The sequence below is a fragment of the Elephantulus edwardii genome, unplaced genomic scaffold (assembly GCF_000299155.1).
Source record: "Elephantulus edwardii isolate Elephantulus edwardi_28Jun2011 unplaced genomic scaffold, EleEdw1.0 scaffold00054, whole genome shotgun sequence".
In the NCBI taxonomy this organism is placed as follows: Eukaryota; Metazoa; Chordata; class Mammalia; order Macroscelidea; family Macroscelididae; genus Elephantulus; species Elephantulus edwardii.
Genome location: NW_006399804.1, coordinates 11,271,958 through 11,293,349, shown reverse-complemented (window position 1 = coordinate 11,293,349; position 21,392 = coordinate 11,271,958). Strand labels below are relative to the sequence as shown.

Genomic DNA, 21,392 nt, shown 5'->3' with positions numbered 1-21,392 from the left:
CCTAAAGAACTGATCATTTCCGATACTATTTTTCCTTTCTTTTAGTGCATTGTGAATATGTGAGAAAAATATCTGAAAAATAGAAACCCAACTCTAATACATTTTAAAATGTGGCAGAACTCAAGGTCTCAGAGCAGAGAACCTAAAACACATGCCCTTCATCTTCATAACAAAGAAATGGAAGCAAAGTCTTGACGTTTCACAGCTTCCTCATTTGAAGGTAACCTTGGGAGCAGAGTGCAGGCCTAGAATGATTTTACTGTTGGGCAAACATACTGACAGCATATTATAGCTAAAATGGCAACTGCAAAGTTCAAGAGAGGTTTTATATGTTTTATATAGAAAGCACACGAGATTAAAGTCTAAACTGACGCATTTGTCATTTCTATTTGCCTGTGTCAGAATCCACTGAAATATTTTATGACAGGCTGTGCAGAGCAGAGATGAGTGACTTAAAAAACAATGGGCTCGCCTTCATGATACTTGTCCTAAGTATGGACTTCTGGAAAAATGATGAAGTAAATGAATGCTATTACTCAGGATTTATAAAGCACTTAAGGTAAAGTGCTCATGCCTAAGACAATATATTAAGTACTTTTATGGCATTTATGATCGCAAAATACTCAGTTGTTTTTAAGCCTATATGGAGAAACTGAGCCCATCTAACTGTTTAGAAAGCCCTTTACTATTCCCTGCATATTAAAAATTGCATTGAAAACACAGAGAAAGTTATGGGCTGCAACGGAGTTGAGGTGTTTAATATATATCATCCCTATTGTGTTCTGATCCAGATGTTCTGGTGGTGGTGTCCCTTGGGATTCAGTACTAACTTTGAAACCCAGAAAACTACAGATTACTTCTTTGCCTATTTTAAATAGTGCTCTGATGTTCACCTTTGTGTACCAAGCTTCTGTAGATTTTGGATTATATCTCTAGGCCACATTTTCTGACTAAACGGTCTGAACATTTCACAGGCTCCTGAGAGGCATTGATTTTTTTCAAAGAGTTAGCAGCAATATCTACCATTAAGTGGCACTGCTGCAGAAATTGCTCCCAACTTGCTAGATTCTAACAGAAATAAGTTGTCATTAAATCTTTTCCTGATATTTTGATAGGTAGACAATGCAACCTATTGCTACATTTACCTTTCTTTGATTATATCTTAAAACTACCCAACAAGGTGATTTTGTTCTAAGGGAGGGGGGATACGTGGAATATACGCTCAGCACATTTTACAACTTAAGCCATGTCAGCTATTAGAATTATTATTCTGAGACACAATAACAAGCATAATTGAACTTTTTCTTGGACTCAGAGACACCATGGCACTATCAGTCACTGTGAAGTTGCTGAATATTTGTGAAGCTATAAACCAGACAGATAAGACACAATGTTAATGAAAGAAAAGCTCAGAGACTTTCTAGAAATCATCCACACAAAGGTACATTTTTGTTCCTTTGCTTCTTTCTCACTTGCAGCTACATGTCCTCTTGGTCATGTGGCTTCTGTCCTTAGGAATTATTTCACAAAACTGCCTTTGCATAAGTTCTTCTCTGGGAAATATCTTCACAGTGATTGTATTAGCGGGTTTAAGAGAGTCAGAGATTGTGAGGTTGGCACAGGATAGGACAGGGTTCAGATTGGTTGTCCATAGGATCGCTATGAGTCAATTTGATGGCACCTAACAAAAAAAGTATGTCAAGAAGACAAAGATTCTCACCACTGGACCAATTGGCAGCATCAGGATGGATGGCGAAGAGATTGAGATTGTTCACAGCTTCAGTTTGCTTGGCTCCACGGTCAACGCTCTTGGCACCAGCAGTCAGGAAATCAAAAGACATATTGTGATGGGAAAGTCTGCTGTTAGGGACCTCTCTAAAGTACTCAAGAGCAACGGTGTCTCTCTGGAGATGAAGGGTGCACCTGATACAGGCCATGGTCTTTGCAATCACTTGTTATGCATCAGAGAGTTGGTCAATGACTAGGGAGGACAGAAGGAGAATTGATGCCTTTGAGCTGTGGTGTTGGAGAAGAGTACTGAATGTACCCTGGACTGCCAAGAAAACAAACATATTCATCCTGGAGAGGGTTAAACCAGGCTATTCCTTGAAGGCAAGGATTCTGGAGCTTCGTCTGACTTACTTTGGGCATGTTGCAAGGAGGGACAGGTTCTTGGAGAGGGACATCATGCTTGGGAGGGTGGAGGGACGGCGCAAGAGGGGAAGACCCTCTCTGAGATGGATTGACTCGGTGACTGGGGTAATCGGGATGGGTGTGTCAGAGGCAGTGCGACTTCCACAGGATAGAGCAGGGTTTAGGGCTGTTGTGCATAGGGTCGCTATGAGTTGCAAACGACTCGATGGCACATAACAACAACAACAACAACAGTGAGCTAACCTGGCAGACACATTAATAGAAACATCTGTGATTTCTGACCACTCACCAATGGACTGAGATCATTCTCATTTACTGTCAACAAGCTTACATAATTCCTGTTTGTCACATGTAGTCTCTTTGAGGCAGGTAAAGGAAGAGTTGTCTCACCTTTTGAGAATATGAGCTGTACCCATTTGGAGAAATATTTATGCCTTAACTATTAACATGTTTCTTTACATCACCATAATCATATTATTATATTTTTTTAAAAAAGAAAATAATTTCTACTGCTGTTGAGATTATTCTGACTCATAGGAAAATCCAAACTTCCAGTGAGGTTTTCAAGACTGTGAATCTTTGCTGCAGGAGACTGACCGTTTTTCTCTCTCAGCCATCAGAACTGCCAAAAACACATGCCCTTCTGATTAGCAGTAGAACACAATAAGGTTTATGCCATGAGAGCTCTACACCCCGTATTTATCCAAATCAAACCCACTGTCCCATCCATTCAGATTCATAACTACCCTTTGTCAAGTTTCTGGAGCCATATATCTTAACAGGAGGAAATAACTTTAATTCCTTTCACCTCCCAGTAACATTTATGATTTGAAAATAGATTTCTTCCTGTATTTTCTGTTCAGAGCAGATGCTGATGGCCATGTTGAGTTTTAAGTTAATGTTAGTGGCCAGCCACTGAGAACTCTTGGCCATCATTTAACTTCAGATAGCACAAGTCATTAATTCAGAATTTGACAAGTAACTTAATGAGAAAGTATTTTGGTCAACTCCTAACACAGTAAATGTTTTATCTTTGTTGTTATTGTTGTTAAGTGCTGTCGAGTTGCTTGTGACTCACAGTGACAGCAGCTACATATGTACAACAGCTCTGAACTCTGCTTTATCCTGTGCCTGATGATGGCCTCATCATCTCTGACACACTCACCCCAATTACCCCGGTCATAGTCAGGCCATCTCATCCATAGTCTTCCTCTCTTGTGCTGTCCCCCACCTTCCCAAGCATAATGTTTTACATAAGTTTTATTGTACTCTGGAGGAAGTAGTCTTAGAATAATGCTCCCTTGAAAAGCTTCCAGAATCAGATGATGCTGTTGCTATTAGGTGAGGTGGAGTACGACTCATAACAATGATATGAACAAAAGATCTGAATTCTGCTCTGTCCTGCACCATTCTCACACTACCTGACACACAACAGTCCATTGCAGTGGTCACCATGTCAATTCACCTGGTTGAGAGTCTTCCTCTCCTTCTCTGACTGTCCACACTTCCCAGCATCATGTCCTTCTCCAAGGAATAGCCTCTCCTAACAACAGGCCCAAAGTATGTGAGGCAAAACCTCATCATTCTTGCCTCCAAGAGCCCGCTGGCTGCATCCTCTTCAAGAAATATCAGTTTGTTCTCCAGGCCACCGATGGGATGTTTAGTGTTCTTCTCCAACAACACATCTCAAAGGTACCAATTCTTCTTCTGTCGTCCTTATTCACTATCCAGCTCTCAGATGCTTAGTAAGCAATCAGAAAGACCATGGCCTGAATCAGATGCACCTTAGTCCTCAAACTGACATCATTACTCCTCAATAATTTGGAGAGGTCCCTAGCTTCAGATTTTCTCAGTGCAATGTGTCTGTTTCCTGACTGGTGGCACAAGGGTGTTAATTGTGGATCCAAGCAAGATGAAGCAACTGAGTTTCAATCTGCTTTCCATTCCAGTGGTAAGAATCTTTGTTTTCTTGACATTGAGATCTAACTCATACTGAAAGCTGCAATCCTTGATTTTGTGCAATAAATGCTTCAAGTCCTCCTCACTTTCCACAAGCAAGGTTGTGTCATCTGCACAACGTGAGTTATTGACGAGTCTTTCTCCAATCTTGATGTCACACTCCTTTTCATAGAGTCCATCTTCTCAGATAATCTGCTCAGCATACAGATTAAATAGTTACGGAGAGAGAATACAACCTTGATGCTCTCCCTTCTCAATTCTAAACCACACAGTGTTTCCCTGTTCTGTTTTGCATAACAGCCTCTTAGTCCAGGTATAGGTTTTGCATGAACACAGTTAAGTGCTTTGGGATTTCCATTCTTCTCACTGTCTGTCACAACTTGTTATGATCCACTCATTTAAATGCCTTTGCATAGTCAATAAAGCACAAATAGACATTCTTCTGGTTATCTTTTCTTTCAGTCAGGATCCATCTGATATCAGCAGTGATATCCCTGCTGCCATGGCCTCTTCTCAATCTTGCTTGAACTTCTGGCAGTTTCCTATCTATGGTACTGTTCTAACCATTTTTGAGTGATATTCAACTTGCATGTGATATTAATGACACAGGCCATGGTCTTGGCAATCATTTGCTATGTGTCAGAGAGCTGGACAATGACTAGGGAGGATAGAAGGAGAATTGATGCCTTTGAGTTGTGATGTTGGAGAAGAATATTGAATATACCATGGACTGTTAAGAGAACGGAGAGGTTTGTCCTGGAGAGGGTAAAGCCAAGCTGCTCCTTGGAGGAGGCTCCATCTGACATACTCTGGACATGTTGCAAGAAGGGATCAGTCCCTGGAGAGGGACATCATGCTTGGGAGAGTAGAAGGACAGCGCAGGAGAGGAAGACCCTCGATGAGGTAGATTGATTCAGTGATTGGGGTAATGGGGGTAGGTGTGTCAGAGACAAAAACATTGGCACAAGCTAGAACAGGGTTTAGGGATGTTGTACATAGGGTTGCTATGAGTCACAGGTGACTTGATGGCATATAACAACAATAAAAACAAGCCTATTAATATTGAAGACAAATACTCTAATCTAGTAATACCTATTTTCACTAATTACTTATTCTTGCATATACTTAAGAAAAACCCAAAACAATCTTTACAAATTCATAGTTTATTGATGGATAAGTAGCACAAATGATTTATTCTTGACTACTAATTCAAAATTGAACTTGGGTGGCTTAGTGGTAAGGCACTTATATTAGTCAATAGAATGTTCTAGCCTCACATGTAGAAAATAACAGTCATTATGGATCCATATTTCTAACTGAATATTTAATTGGAAGTAATTTTCAAACCTAAATTACCAAAATAAGTAGTGCAAGTCTGCACAACACACAGTACTGACCCAATTTCATCAACGGAGAAAATGTGTCTACAGTGTGTGAACACAAGAGTCCTGAGCATTCTTCTTCTTTCTTTTTTTTTTTTTTAATTTTTTCTAAGTTCTTTTCTCCCCCCTTTTCATTAGTGTATTTACAAAATTCTAATACAAATTCGACCAAATTCATTCCATTTCTCTCACCCTACCCACCAAATTGCACAACCCAATGATTCATCCCCTCTTCCCTCTGCACATCCACATCCCCCTGCATCCAGCCTCTCCCACCCCTTCTTAACAAAGGGAGAGAAGGGCCTGCCAACAGTTAATGATTATTCAGATATCAGCTTCTATATTCATATAGTGTGTGAGAAGTTTTAGGAATATTTGTGTGGGATCTCCGTTGGTAACCTAAAAGCTTTACCAATCATTTATAAAAGCAGATTTATTCTCTCTGCAAAATATATGTACAGTTTCTGACATATATTTGGCTACATTAATGCTCTTTAAAAAGGCTTTAATCTTATATGCATGGCAACAGCCCAGAATAAGAGGTACATTGCAAAGAGGACTGAGGAGGGGGGAGGTAAATTGTGCAACAATGAAGGAATATTAAAACAAAAAAAAAGTGAACCAGGGGAGGGGGAAAAGAGAGAGAAGGGGTAAAATGTGCAGCAATGAATGACTTAACTTTTCTGTAAACTTTCATTAAAATAATAATTAAAATAATTAAAGAAAAAATAACAAGGCCCTACATGTACCCTTTATTACTTGGGGAGCTAAAATAAGACAAGTGTTACTATTACAGTACACATATGGTTCTTTGGGCTTGTATATAAAATAAAACGTCATAGTTTTTAAGCAAACCAATTTGAAGACATGTATAAACGGGTTGTGTTGAATAACCTACACATTTATTTTTTTGGGGGGGAGCTGATGACTAATTCTTTTGACATTAAAATGTGAAAAGTGTTGAAAGTATAACTATTACATAATAGAATGGATTTTCATTCTTTGTAATCACCATAAACAATGTTTGGAGTCTGCATGAAAACAAAACAAAACAAAACAAAAGGGTCTCCAAATCTTTAGACTTTAAGAGAGGAACAGCTGGAGATGAAAGTCATACATATGGCTTTCGGCAGGAAAAACCAGAGTAATAATTGTGGTTACTGATTCCATTATGTTCTGTAAATTGCTTCTTGCTTTGAAAATACCTTCTGATTTTTAGTTTTAAATCCATGGGTGCACATATAAATGATATATGTCTTGTCTTACAGAAACAAACATGAGCAGTTTACTTTAAAATAAACTTCACATTGCTTAGGGGCTTTGTGCTTGAAGTGAATACAAACAAAACAAAAAACCATAAAGAACCCACAGAAACTGAAACTTTGGGGAAGGGATAGAGGCTATCTCATTGTTATCAAGTTGCAAACAAATCATAGCTGATCCTTCATTGGGTTTAAGAGGCTGAAAATTACACGGGGTGAGATTGCCCATCTTTGTCCCAAGTATAGACAACACCAGCAGAGCTTTTTGGATAGTGGAGATGGCTATGTAATATCATAATTGTAATTAAGGTACTGAGTTTTACATGTAAAATGGTTAAAATATTTTGTGATATATATTTTTCCATAATAAAAATTATTTTTAAACCTGCAATATGTATACTAAAAACAAAACCACACACAAACTACGGTATAGTCAATAGTCAGATAGGCATATATGGAAGACAGGTGGATCTTAGAATTCTAGAACAAACAATGCCTTTAGTATAATACATAATTTATGGATGCCACAATAAAATTTTTTCCATTGCCAATTTACAATCTCTAGCCCCCAAACTAAGAAGAACAAAAGAAAAAGAGCTCTGGTGCTGTCTGGCAGTTCAAATCTACCAGTGGTTCCTTGGCAGAACGATAGGTAATCTCCTCCCATGCAATTTACAGTCTCCCAAATCACTGGAGGGTCAGATATAAGTCAGTTCTGACTTCTTGACAATGAGGTTTTACGATTCCTCAACAGCTATCAAGTCAATGCCAATGTACAATGACTAGAGTAGAGCTCAGTATGTCACAGTAGAACTGTGTTCTATGGGTCTTTCAATGGTTTTTTCTTATAACTAGATCACCAGAACTTTCTCCTGAGGTGTCTCTGGGTTAGTCAGACCTACCAACCCTTCAGCTAGCAGTCAAATGATTCCATTTTGGCCTATTACTATGGCATTCAACATTGCACTCAAGAGACTTTAACCTCTGCCCAAACCAAAACCAAAAACACTGCCATCAAGCGGATACTAACTCAAGGTGATAGATATCTCATCAGGTTTTCAAGGCTACATCTCTTAGATCTGCCTCATCTTTCTTCCATGGAGCAGCTGATAGGCTGAAACTATAGAATATTTGGTCAGCAGGCCTGAAATTCACATACTCTACCAACAGGATTACTCATTCATACCCAGCGGCGTGTGTGGTGCACATCTGATTTGATACATAAACTTCCAGGCAGCAGGGCTCATTTCTTTTGTATGACGTATATCATAATGAGGATGCTCTGGTGATGTAGCCTTTAAGGAGTGATGCTAACTCAAAGACCTTACTCTCTGGACTCCACCAGTGACTCTTTGGGATAAAGATGAGTAATTTCTCAAACAACACAAAATCCTTGGAGACACAAGGGAAGTTCAGTTGTGTGTGGGTTCCAAGTCGACAGCAATGAGAGAGATAAAGTGGGGCCAAGAACGAGAGCACAATGAAGGTGCACTTGTGCATAGTGCATTATACGTCTGGCTCCTAGATATAACCTTCTAATCTATGCATTATTTCTTGGGAGAAAGTAGTTGCTTTCTTCTCAAAGACAGATAGTCTCACAATCCTGACCAGGGAGTGGGGGTGGGGAGGTGGTCAGTTGTGAGTTGGAATGGACTCTATAGCAGTAGGTTTGTTTGGTTTTTATAACACAACAAACCAGAGTGCAAAATTAAAACAATAAAACAAAAATGTCTACTACCAGTACCAGCATAAGATTAACTTCAGAAGCCCTGTGGCAAGGCATGCACATTTCTAAAAGTATGTGTTTCAAGAAAACACCAACATTTCCATCACATTTTTATTAATATTCATCTCTCTTACATATAGCAAAAAAATAAATAAACAAACAAAACCCATACTGTGATTATTGGAAAAAAGACACTTCCTTTGTCAGAGATGAAACAGTCTGGGATCCTTTCAGGTGTGAACTAAAAGTCTTGTAAACTGTAAGGACATCAATGGTATGAGACACAATAGGGCTACACAAATATAATTAGGCAAGGTTGAAATTTAAATAGCCCAATAGTGAGACGGATAAAATATAGAGGAAAAATGATATACGTTTCGACTGCAACTGATTTAGAAGAGTCGGAATCTCGATTTTATAAAGATTAAAACTATGCTACTTTGCTGACAATATTTCATTTGTAAGAGGGGGACTAATATTATAATCTAATTTTCAAACCATTGTTTTGAAAACACCATTGATATTATCTGTTACTCCAAATGCTGTTAAGTCAATATATATAAAATTACTCTTCTAGGACTGGAAAAGTACTGAAGCCTTAAACAATCTGAAATATCAAACTCTGAAAACTTTTCATGAAATATGTATTATCTACAATGTTGTTATTGTTATGTGCCATTGCATTGCTTGTGATTCATAATGACCCTATGTACAAGAGCCCTAAACGCTGTTCTATCCTGTGCCAACCTTGCCGTCTCAAACACACTCATTCCCACCACTCCACTCACAGAATCGATCCATCTCATCGAGGGTCTTCCTCTTCTGTGCCGTCCCTCCATTCTCCCAAACATGACATCCCTCTCCAAGGACCAGTCCCTCCTTGCAACATGCCCAAAGAATGTCAGATGAGCTTCAGAATCCTTGACTCCAAGGAGCATTCCGGCTTCACCCTCTCCAGGACAAACCTGTTTGTTCTCCTATTAGTCCATGGTATATTCAACACTCTTCTCCAGTATCACAGCTCAAAAGTATCAATTCTTCTTCTATCATCCCTATTCATTATCCAACTCTCCAATGCATAGCACATAATTGTGAAGACTATAGCCTGGATCAGGTGCACCTTAGTCTCCAGCCTGACACCATTGCTCTTCAGTACTCTTGAGAGGTTCCTCACAGCTGACTTTCCCAATGCAATTCATCTCTTGATTTCCTGGCTGCTACCACAAGTGTTGACTGTGGAACCAATCAAACTCAAACTGTTAACTATCTCAATCTCTTCACCATCCATACTGACACTGCCAATTGGCCCAGTGGTGAAAATCTTTGTCTTCCTGACATTTGATATAGACCAACATATTAGGAATGGTGGATATCTAAATAATAATAAGAAAAAAATATAATTCTGAGTGTTCTATTTTGAGAGTTGAGAGATTCTAAGGTATACCAAGTCAAAGGTGGGTGATTTTAATCTGCGGCCCTCAGGCCTGGTTTTCATTTTGGTCAAACATTCTTCGAAGTTGTATAGCACTGGTCTGTCTATCTGCTGTACAGAGGCAACTCGTGTTTGCTGTGATGCTAAACACTATGATACTGATGTGTTTAATGCGATAATGGTTACTCATTGTGGACAGTGTTTGTTGGAGCTCTCTGATTAAAACAAGCTCCAAAAACGCTATGAACTTGTAGAAACAATGTAAGTTATACAAGTGTTCAGGTCTTTCGTTCATAGGGTCACTATGAGTCATCTACGACTCGACAGCACTTAGCAACAATGAGGTACACATATCAATCATGTCCAAAGAAAGGTAGGCTATAAATAAAAAGGAGACATTTCTATTAGTGAGGGGATAATAAGGATAGCCAGATTTAGTTAAATGCTTCAAAAGCAATATAAATGGTAGTTGGAGGCAACCATTCTAAGAAACATAAAACCACCTACCTACAAAACTATAGATTAGGCCAGCAAGACAAACTCTTTCACTAAAATAATTTCACTGGTACAAACACTCTGGAAGGCAGTTTGGTGTTTCCTCAAAAGGCTGATCACAGAAATTCCATGTGACCCAGCTATTCCACTGCTTGGAAAACTGAGGCAGAAACAGAGACTTATACACCAATATTCATAGCAGAGTTATTCACCATCGCAAGAACATGAAACAACCCAAATCTCCAACCACAATGGAATGAATTGAGAAATTATGGTACATTCACACAATGGAATACTACACACCACACAGGAGCAATGATTCTGCAAATTACTACATGACTTGGGAGGGACTGGAGAGCATTATGCTGAGTCAACTAACTCAGTCCCATAAGGACAAATATGGTATAAGACCATTACTGTAGAGTGAGTATGAGGATGCAAGGGAGGGAGAGTGGAAGCAGAGGGGTGAGGATGGGTGGGTGCGGGGTTAATCATGGGGTTGCACAAAAAATATGTGTTCAAACTTTGTAAATAAACTAGTATAGCAACAATAATAACTCACTGTCTTCTACTGAGTATTTTAATAATGAAAAACAGTGGGAAAAGTATATTCAACAATTACCTTAGCAAACCAACTTTGATTTTCCTACTGACTATTACATACAACCCAAACCTGAAGATATTTTGGTGAGATGCTGAGGTGGTTCCAAATCACACTGATCCCCACATACACTAGAACAAAACACTTCCTGGTCCAAGGCCATCTTCACAATACTATTTGAGCTTACTGTTGCAGTATTGGAGTCAATTTATTTTTGTTGAGGGTATTCTTTATTCTCAAGCCCTTTTTTACACCAAGCATGATGTCTTTCTCCAAGGACAGGTCCTTATTGATAACATGTTCAAAGTACATGAGAATAAATATTGCCATCCACACATCTAAGAAAGTTTCTAGCAGTATTTTCCCCCCAAGACATATTTGTTCTTCTAGAAATCCATGGTATGTTTAATATTCTTCATAAAAACCATTATTTAAAGGCATTAGTTCTTCTTCAGTCTTCCTTAATCACTCTCCAGGTATCACATGCAGATGAGATGATTTACAATACTATAGCGTACATTAGGTTCACCTTAGTTTTCAAGGCTACATATTTGATTGGACTAAGATATAACTCTTTTGTGCCCCATGGGACATATAAAGCCCACCTATATGTTCCTCCTCTAGAGCTTAGTGGGAAGCTGCTATCCCACTTTTAGTGTGTGCTGACATCTGATGTAGGCCTAACTTTGAATCTGAAGAAATGAGCTTCATCCAGCCAATTCCAGCACTAGAGACCCTTTGGGACATATGTGTACCCCATTTGTATAAAAACATATTATGTCAATTTTTTTTTTGCTTCCTTCCAGATATCTTTCATTACGAAACTACATGGTTTCAACAGAAAAAAATTTCAAGGTAGAAAAGAATTCTATCTTGAAAGACTTAAATAAGGAAACCCTTCTTCTTTTTTTTTAAAAAAAATATTTTATTTTATTATTTTTTTTGTGTGTGCGTACCATCAAATCGGATCTGACTGGTACTGGAGAAGGAAACCCTTCTAAAAATTGTTATTTGTTTTCTTTCTTTTTATTATGTAGGACTGTCAATAAATAGTACTTATATCTTGCTCAGATTTGCCTATAATCATGTATTGGTTCTATGAACTTGAGAGCATTATCCCTTACTGATGAGCTTAAAGCCAATGGTGTCAAGTTGATTCTAATTCATAGTGATACTGTAAGACAATGTAGAATTGCCTCATGGGACCCCTAGACCTGTAAGTCTTTACAGAAGCAGACTGCCTTGTTTTTCTTATAAGAGCAGTTAATGAATTTGAATTGCTGACCTTTGATTAGCAGCCAAGTGCTTAAACTCTGGGTCACCAGGGCTCTTATTCATAAGCAATAATGGCTTTATCAAACTAAGAACTCTCACTTAATGAAAAATTGTAATTATAGTCAACCAAAATTAGTGTAACCATGGCTTTTTAAAAAAAATGTTATAGCGTCCCTTCATTTATAGACACTATAAGAGCTAGATTTTAGATCTACAGTTCTCAACTTTGACTGCACTTTGCAATATCCTGGAGTCAAAAAATGATGCCTATGCCCCACCTCAGAGTGCTTCTTAGAGATAAGGTTGGTGACATATCTGTTTGTTCTCTTGGCCGTCCACGGGATGTTCAGTGCTCTTTTACAAAACCACAGCTCAAAGGCATCAATTATTTTTCTCTTATCCTTATTCATTGTCCTGGTCTCAGATGCATAGCTAGTAATTTGGAAAGGTCTCTAACTGCAGACTTTCCCAGTGCTCTCCCTATTTCCTGATTGTTCGTACCAAGGGTGTTAATTGTGAATCCAAGTAAGATGAAGCTGTTGACAGTTTCAATATCCTCTCTATCCATCATGAAACTGCCCACTGGTCTAGTGGTAAGAATCTTTGTTTTCTTGATATTGAGACACAATCCATACTGAAGGCTGCATTCCTTGATATTCTACAACAAGTGCTTCAAGTAATCATTTTAGCAAGCAAGGTTGTATCATCTGCATAATGCAGATTATTGATAAGTCTCCCTAAAATCCTAATGCCACATTCCTCTTCATAGAATCCAGCTTCTCAGATAATTTGTGATTCTATACAGCTGGACTTTAAAAGAACACAACGCTCAAGGTAGACATTAATACTTATTAATTTAACCTATTGTTGGATATTATGAAGACTTCAGGGGACATTTTTTATTTAAGGTTTAAAATTTCCTATTTAGTTCTAAGAAGTAAGAGGGACAATGTTTGGTGGAGCTCCCAGTATAAAACAGGTTTGGTAGTAGGAATGGCATCTATTTCCTAAACCACATGCCTATGGAAACTATGAACTTGGAGAAATGACAATAGTTACAGAAAGTCATCAGGTCTTTTGTTCATAGAGTCGCTATGAGTTGTGCTCTACTTGAAGGCAATGAACAACAGCAACAAAAGACAGCAAAGATGGAGAGAAGAGGAAAAGAAGACAAGAGAAGGTGAAGGTGAAGGGGATATAGAGAGAACAAATATTTGTGAGAAAAAAAAATCCTGGGTAGATTAAGAAAGATGGACAAACACAGATAGGTCTTATTTATATTTATCAAAGAAAGATCAAGATGTAAATATATTTTTCCTGTGACTAGTGTTTTAAAAAGGCAACTTCCAAATGCTGTTTCAATTAGCCACTCAATATTTTGAATCACAAGAAATTAATCTATCTCAAAGTTAACAAAAATCTTCAGTTTATTCGGTAAACACAAAAAACTCCATTTAACATTTGGAACAGAAGATGACATACTGAATAATCGAAAATATGACTATTACCCTTAGACTTAGTAAAACAGTTTAAATTATCTTAATACTATAATTTTTGCCAAATGCAGTTAAAATGAGTTACTGATTTTACTCTAAAGACAACATTTAAAGCTGAATTATAAATTACCATTTTTCAGACTTCTGCTATAATTCCATATTATGGTGTTCTGTTACTTAACTACTGGGAATATAAAGTTCTATGTTTTTTAGGTGGATATTTAAATTTCAAATGGAACTTCAACTATGTAGTCTACAGAAAGACATATGGACACATTTGCTACTTAACTTGCTTAAGAATAAGGATATTAGTGTGAAGGCTAAAGCATATCTGATACAAGCCATAGTATTCTCCATTGCTTCTTATAAAACTGAGAGTTGGACAATTAATAAAGACAGAAAAATTACTGATGCCTTTGAATTGTGGAATTGGAGAAGAGTATTGAATACCCCATGAGGTACCAAAAGAATAAACAAGTCTGTCTTGGAGGAAGTACAAGAACGGTGAAAATTGGTTTCATGTCTCTCTGGAGACTAAGGTGTGGCTGATACAGGCCATGGTCTTTGCAATAACTTGTTATGCATCAGAGAGTTGGACAATGACTAGGATAGAAGGAAAAGTGATGCCTTTGAGCTGTGGTGCTGGAAAAGACTATTGACTGTACCATGGACTGCTAAGAAAACAAACAGGTTCATCCTGGAGAGGGTTAAACAGGGCGGCTTCTTGAAGGCAAGGATTCTGAGGCTCCATCTAACATACTTTGGACATGTTGTAAGGAGCGACCGACCGGTCCTTGGAGAGGGACATCATACTTGGGAGGGTGGAGCGACAGCACAGGAAAGGAAGGCCCTCTATGAGGTAGATTGATTCAGTGACTGGGGTAATCCGGATGGGTTGTCAGAGACAGTGTGATTGGCACAGGACAGAGCAGAGTTTAGGGCTGTTGTACATATGGTCACTATGAGTCGCAAGCGACTCGACAGCACATAACAACAACAACATGTTGTCAGGAAAAACTAGTCCTTGGGAAAAAGACATCATGTTGGGAAAGGTGGAGGGTCCATGAAAGAAAGGCTGACCCTCGATGAAATGGATTGACACAGTGATTGCAAGAGGATGAACATGAGGATGGCACGGATTCCGATCTAATGTTTATAGGGTCTCTGAGTAATAGTTCACTCAGCAACACCAAGTTATACCAATTTCATGCGCATTTCTCTTTTAGTCTTTTTTTCCCCGATTTTATCATGGTTTTATCAAATGTTTAGGGCTCCAAGTCTATGATAGAGACATGCATCTTCATAGTATTTCACTTACCTGTTCCCATGCAAACACATGCTGATTGAAGTAATATTGAATTTGTTCATTTGCAATATTAATGCACAGCTGCTCAAAGGAATTTTTCTTGAAATTTTCAAATCCAAATATATCAAGAATGCCAATGGTCAACTCCTCTCCATTCCCACTGAAAGAATTAAAGAGACTTTTGAATTCTCATTTGTTACCTTAGCTAAACAGATGAACTGAAAATGGAAGGAATATATTTTGAAGTACTCTTCTGTGATATGGCAAAAAAAAGTGCTACCAAGATGCATGCCTAAAGTTAATATTAATGAAAAAAAGTTCTTTCTCTAGAGCATAATGGTCTTTCGTTCATAGAACATAAAGTTCAAGGCACATAGAAGTCTTTTGTTCATAGGGTCGCTATGAGTCATCTACAACTCAACAGCACCTAACAACAATAACAAGGAAAACATAGAGAGAACTACATTGCCTAGTGGACAGAAAGTTATGCTACCAAGTCCAAGGTGGGTGATTTTAATCTATGGCCCTCAGGTTGTGTTCAAATTGTTTTTCTGTCAAACATTCTTCTAGGTGGTATAGCACTGGTCTGTGCATTGCAGTACAGAGGTAACTCGTGGTTGCTGTGATGCTAAACATTGTGACACTGATGTACCAAATGTGATACTGGTTACCCATGGTGGACAGTGTCTGGTGGAGCTGCCTGATTAAAACAAGCTTAGAAGCAAGAGTGGCATCCATTTCTGAAATGGCTTGCCTCCAGAAACTCTATGAACAGTGCTTAGGTGGTTCATTCATAGGGTCGCTATGAGTCGTCTACAACTCGACAGCACCTAACAACAACAATAAAATATAATGATGATGGGAGTAGAAGTGACCTTAAAGGGTAAAATGCCAAATATTTTCCTTATACTACAGAAACCACTCTTTTATAGTATTTGCATTTAAACAAAAGTAACTTTTAAAAAATTTTCATTATGTATAACATCATAACCTTGAGAGATATAGGAATCATAAGGGAAAAAAAGACAAACACTCAGAACACAACAAAACCATGCTAACAAAACATGTACTACAGAAAATGACTTCTGTCAGAGTATACAACACAGTACTTCATTCAATTTAGAACAGTAATTAAAATATCTCCTTTACAGGATTTTTATTATTTTAAAGAATTTTTTCTTTTTAAATTATTTACTTATATTTGCATCTAAATATAGTGCAAATGATATCAAGTAAGAAAGATAAAACATCTTTGTAGATTGATTTATCACTAAATACCTAAAAAAAAATAAAATTACCTAATTGTTCAAGTTGCTGTTGTCAATTTTATCCCATATAGATAATTCTTAAAAGAACACACTACTCAAGGGAGACATTCTTAATCAGTTAAGCTAAATTATTGGTTTTTAAAAAATCTTTTAAAATTCTTTTCTTTTATTTTATTATTTTTGTGAGTGTACCGTCACATCAGATCTAACTGGTACAGGAGGAGATGCTAAATTATTGTTTTTTAAAAGAAGCTTTCAGGGGATTTTTTTTGTTTGTTTAATGGTTAATGATTATTTTAAGGCAACAATTTTGGCATTCAATGTTAATGGCTACAGAAAGTCTGGATTCTGTGAGAACAAAAAAAATTGTTCTGGATTTTCTCCCTCTTGATCAGAGAAAATTTTTTGGAAAAAGAGTGAGAGTGGTAGTACAACTTGCAATCATTGTTACTGACTTGTTCATGGAGAAATTATTAAACTTGTGTGTTCTGCTGTAGATATTCTCAATAATAAAAAATATAAATCCGAAGAATACTAGTAGGTTCTAGATTTAAAATGCATCTTTTCCTTGTGACTCCATAATGTTATACCTGTATTCATGTTTTCATAAAGGTCTGATATGTGCTCAGAAAATTTGCACTGCCTCACTGCCAATAAATTTACCTACTGTAAAGTTATTTTGTGTGAATTTAAAAAGCAACATGAATATACTTCCTTTTAGTATGCAAGGTACTCTAGAGATGATGGAGCATGCTCCTTAAAACTGGAGGAAGCGACTGAATTACACATAACTACAAAACACTTGAAATATGGGATGGGTTTCACAAAGGGAAAGACACCATATTCCTGAAAGTTCCCATTTTAAATAGCAACAGTGTAGTTACATGAGCAGGTATATATCTTGTTTTACAGAATGCAAAGTTTCTAAAGATTGTATGATTACTGGAATAATAAAGGTTTACCTATAAATACAAGAACTTCTAAATTTGCATAATTCCTGGGGTACAGAGAGCCCATCAATAATAGTTGTCATTATCCTTATTTCTAAGAAAGCTGTGGGTATTATGCCCAAATAACATTGGTGCTAACCAATCTTTGTTTTTACTATTTATTGCCACATTTCTTCCCTAAATATTGCTGAAAATTAGATGTTATAGCACCTTAAAGAGTTACAATGAGAGTTAAAGTATGAAAAGTTTTCCTTTAATTAATGCAAAACGAAGAACGGCTGAACTGAGATCCTGCACAAGGATAGAATGATATATAGTTCATGATATATATTCCAATCAAAATATAATTTAAAAAATTGAGTCAGATATTATACTTTAAAATGATTTTTCTATTGTGTTTGCCAAGAAATATGGAAGAAAACTGCCTAGCCAAGGACTGTAATATATCCATATTTATTTCCACCCAAAAAAAGGGTGATCCAACCAAATATGGAAATTATTAAATAATATCACTAATATCACACGCAATCAAAAGCCTACTGACAATTATCCAAAAATGACTGGACGAGTACATCAACAGAGAACTTCCAGAAAGAAAAACTGGGTTTAGAAGAGGCCTTAGCTAGGGATATTACAGCCAATGTCTGATAGATCTTGGCTGAAGGCAGGGAGTACCAGAGGAATGTCTATTTGTGTTTCATTGACTATGCATAGGTATTTGACTGTGTGGACATCAACAATTTGTGGCTAACATTGAGAAGAATGGGAATCTCAGAACACTTGACTCTGCTTATGCAAAACCTGTACTTGGACCAGGAAGCAGTCCTCAGAACAGAGCAGGGAAACACTGCATGGTTTAAAATCAAGTAAGGGGTGCATAAGGGCTGTGTCCTTTCTCCATACCTTTTAAATCTGTAAGCAGAACAAATCATTCAGAAGGTGGACTTAATGAAGAGAAACTGGGGGAATACTCATCAAGAACCTGCCTTATGTAGATGACACAACTTTGCTTGCTGGAACTAAGGAAGATCTGAAATGTTTGCTGCAGAAGGTCAAGGACTGCAGTGTTCAATATAAAATGAAGCTCAATCAAGAAAACAAAGATTCTTACCAATGCATCAATTGGCAGCACCATAATAGATGGAGAAGAGATTGATGTTGTTAACAATTTCAGCTTGCCCAGTTCCACCAGCAACAGTCTTGGCACCAGCAGTCAAGAAATCAAAAGAAAAACTGCATTGCGAAAATCTATCAGGGATATTCCTGAGTGCTGAAGAGTAATGATGTCAATCAAGAGACTGAGGTGTGCCTGATTCAGGTCAATTACTTGTTATGCATGAGAGATCTGGACAATGACTAAAGATGACACAAGAAGAATTGATGCCTTTGGGTTGTGCTGCTGGAGAAGAGTACTGAAAGTTCCATGGACCTCCAAGAGAACAAACAAGTCTGTCCTGAAAAGGGTGAAACCAAGTGTTGCTTGGAGGCTAGGATTTTGAAGCTCCCTCTTAAATAATTTGGGCATACGGCTAGGAGGGACCAGTTGTTGGAGAAGGACATCATGCTCTGCACGGTGGAGGGACAGCGTAAGACAGGAAGACTGTGGATGAGATGGATCAACACAGTATCTGGGTCAACGGGGGTAGGAGTGTTGGAGACACTGAGACAAGCTCAGGATAGAACAGAGTTCAGAGCTTTTGGGCATGGAGTTGTTTTGAATTGCAGTCACCTTGACAGCTCATAACACCGCCACTGCTACTATGCTTACTAAAGTTACTGGAGTTATTTATGTCACAAGAATTTTACAATTTTATGTCAAAGTGAAGTGGTGCTATTATGGAAATAAAAGCATGTCTGTTAAACATCTGGAAAACACGCAGTTTGAGGCCACCCGCTGTTCCACGGGACAAGGATGGGCAATCTCCTCCCATGCGATTACTTGCCTCTGAAAACCTGTCATAGGGTCGGCTAAGGGTCCACTCGTACTTGATGGTACACAGCAGCAACAAAACGACAACAATAACAACATTGAAACAGAACATTGATAATTAAATGACGTTAATTAGAAACATCTTCAAAGTGATTAGTATACAAATCAGTAAATTAAGAAACTTATTTTCTAGATGTATTTTATGTGACACTAGGGTGGGGAGGTTTCTGTAAATATTTTTACCTTGGCAATGTGTCATGCTTCAGCAAGCTGTTGATGCGATTTACTATCCAACTAAAGAGACGTCCATACAAAGTTTTAGCCATTGCATCTCTGACTTCAGTGGCTTTTTCAACAGTATTGGGACGAATGATTGTTTCTCCTCTAGTTACCACACAGTGGGAGGTGAGAGCTTCTTGTAGTTCATCTGCTTGAATGCAAAGCAAAGAAGCACCTGGAGAAGAAACACAAGCATCATTAGAAGAAGACATTATGACAGTGATGTCACTTCCCAAGGGATTAGTTCCTATTCCTATTATTCCTAAGGTATAAATATACCTTTGTTCACCTGGAAAAGATCAAGAGTGATCTTGGGAATCAGGAAGTTTATGTTAGCCGTGAAGAAACAATTTGGAAAAGCAAGGTGAAAATGGTTGTACAACGCAAAGAAAGTAGTCACTGTTACTGAATTAAAGATGCAGAAGCTGTTGAATTGGTGTCCATGTCTCAACAACAATAAAATACATTATTTAAAATGTTTTAAAAATAATAGATATAGGATGAACAATTGAAGGCGACTGTATTAGGTGAGAGGGGATGATTGTGTGAGAATGGTGGTTATTAAGATGAAAGGCAAATGATCAGACTTCAGAAAATATTGCTAGGACAGAATTTGCAGAAATAGTGCTTGACTGAAATATTATATCTGTAAAACCACTTGGCCATGCAGCCTAGTTTTGGAAACAATTCCTTGTAATTTCAAATCTACATCATTTGAATAGGATTTCTAGTTTCCACTGATAGCTATTCCAGAGACTGTTAGAAATAATTATAATTTACATTCCTATTAATATTAACATTTTGTGACCCATATGAACCATCAACTTACTATACAGAAACAGACTTTTTAAACCATCACAATGATCTCTTAGTTTCTAAGCACACTGTTAGCTATAACTATGGCTAAAACAACTCATTTTACTGGATGCTGAGAACTAATTACTATCAGGTGGTGAAAAATTACCCCCCCCCACCTTTGAGACAACTTCCACAACACTGAGCTCTCCATTCAGCCTGCAAGCAATTAAGAAATCCAGAGCTAGATGATTATTGAGAAACAATCAGGGTTGATCTAGAGAGTGCATCCTGGTGGCCTAGTCATAGGAATTTGTGCTGCCACACCAAATGCAGACCTTTCAAGTCTATCAGCTGCTCTGCAGAGGAGGGATGGGCAATCTTCTCCTCTCATTTACTGCCTCTGAAAACCTGGGGGTGAGGGTGGTGTTAGCTATGAGTTGGATCCAATGCAATAACACTTAACAACTGTATTGGTGAAGAGTATTGAATATATCATGGACTACCAAAAGATGGCACTTAACAACACCACCACCGCCAACAGCACAGAGAGAGAGCAGTTGGCCTACCAGACAGAAAGCCATGCTCCCAAGCCAAAGGTCGATGATTCTACTCTGGGGCCCCCGGGGCCGCCTTTAATTGTCTTTGGTGAAACATTCTTCTAGGTTGTGTAACCCCCCTGGTATATCCACTTACTGTACAGAGGTAACCCATGCTTGCTGTGAAGCTGAACACTGTGACACTGTGAGTCAAGTGCAAGAATGGTTACCCATGGTGGACAGTGTTTGGTGGAGCTCCCTGATTAATACAAACTTGGACAAAGGAGTGGCATCCACTTCCCTAATAGCTTGCCTCCACAAACCCTATGAACCTGGAGAAAGGACAAAAGTTGTACAGGTGTCCAGGACTTTTGTTCATAGGTTCGCTATGAGTCACCTACAATTCGATGGCACTTAACAACAACAACCACCACCTTAGGTCTGGATATTTCTTTCACATTTAATAATTTATATCTGGTTCATCAACCAGGGAACTCTGGCCTAGTGGTAAGTGGACAGAGTAATTCCAAAGGAAAGTGGTTC

General features: G+C 38.0%; 1 protein-coding gene across 1 annotated transcript in view; it reads right to left on the bottom strand.

Annotated features, from left to right (window-relative positions):
- The window catches only part of MYO3A (myosin IIIA), a 318,705-nt gene that overhangs the window by 99,426 nt on the left and 197,887 nt on the right, over window positions 1–21,392 (bottom strand). The window contains exons 17-18 of the mRNA XM_006887107.1: window positions 19,480–19,690; window positions 15,101–15,248 (exon numbers count right to left, since the gene is read on the bottom strand). Coding sequence (XP_006887169.1) covers window positions 15,101–15,248; window positions 19,480–19,690 — 359 coding nt within the window. The remainder of the gene's footprint in view (window positions 1–15,100; window positions 15,249–19,479; window positions 19,691–21,392) is intronic.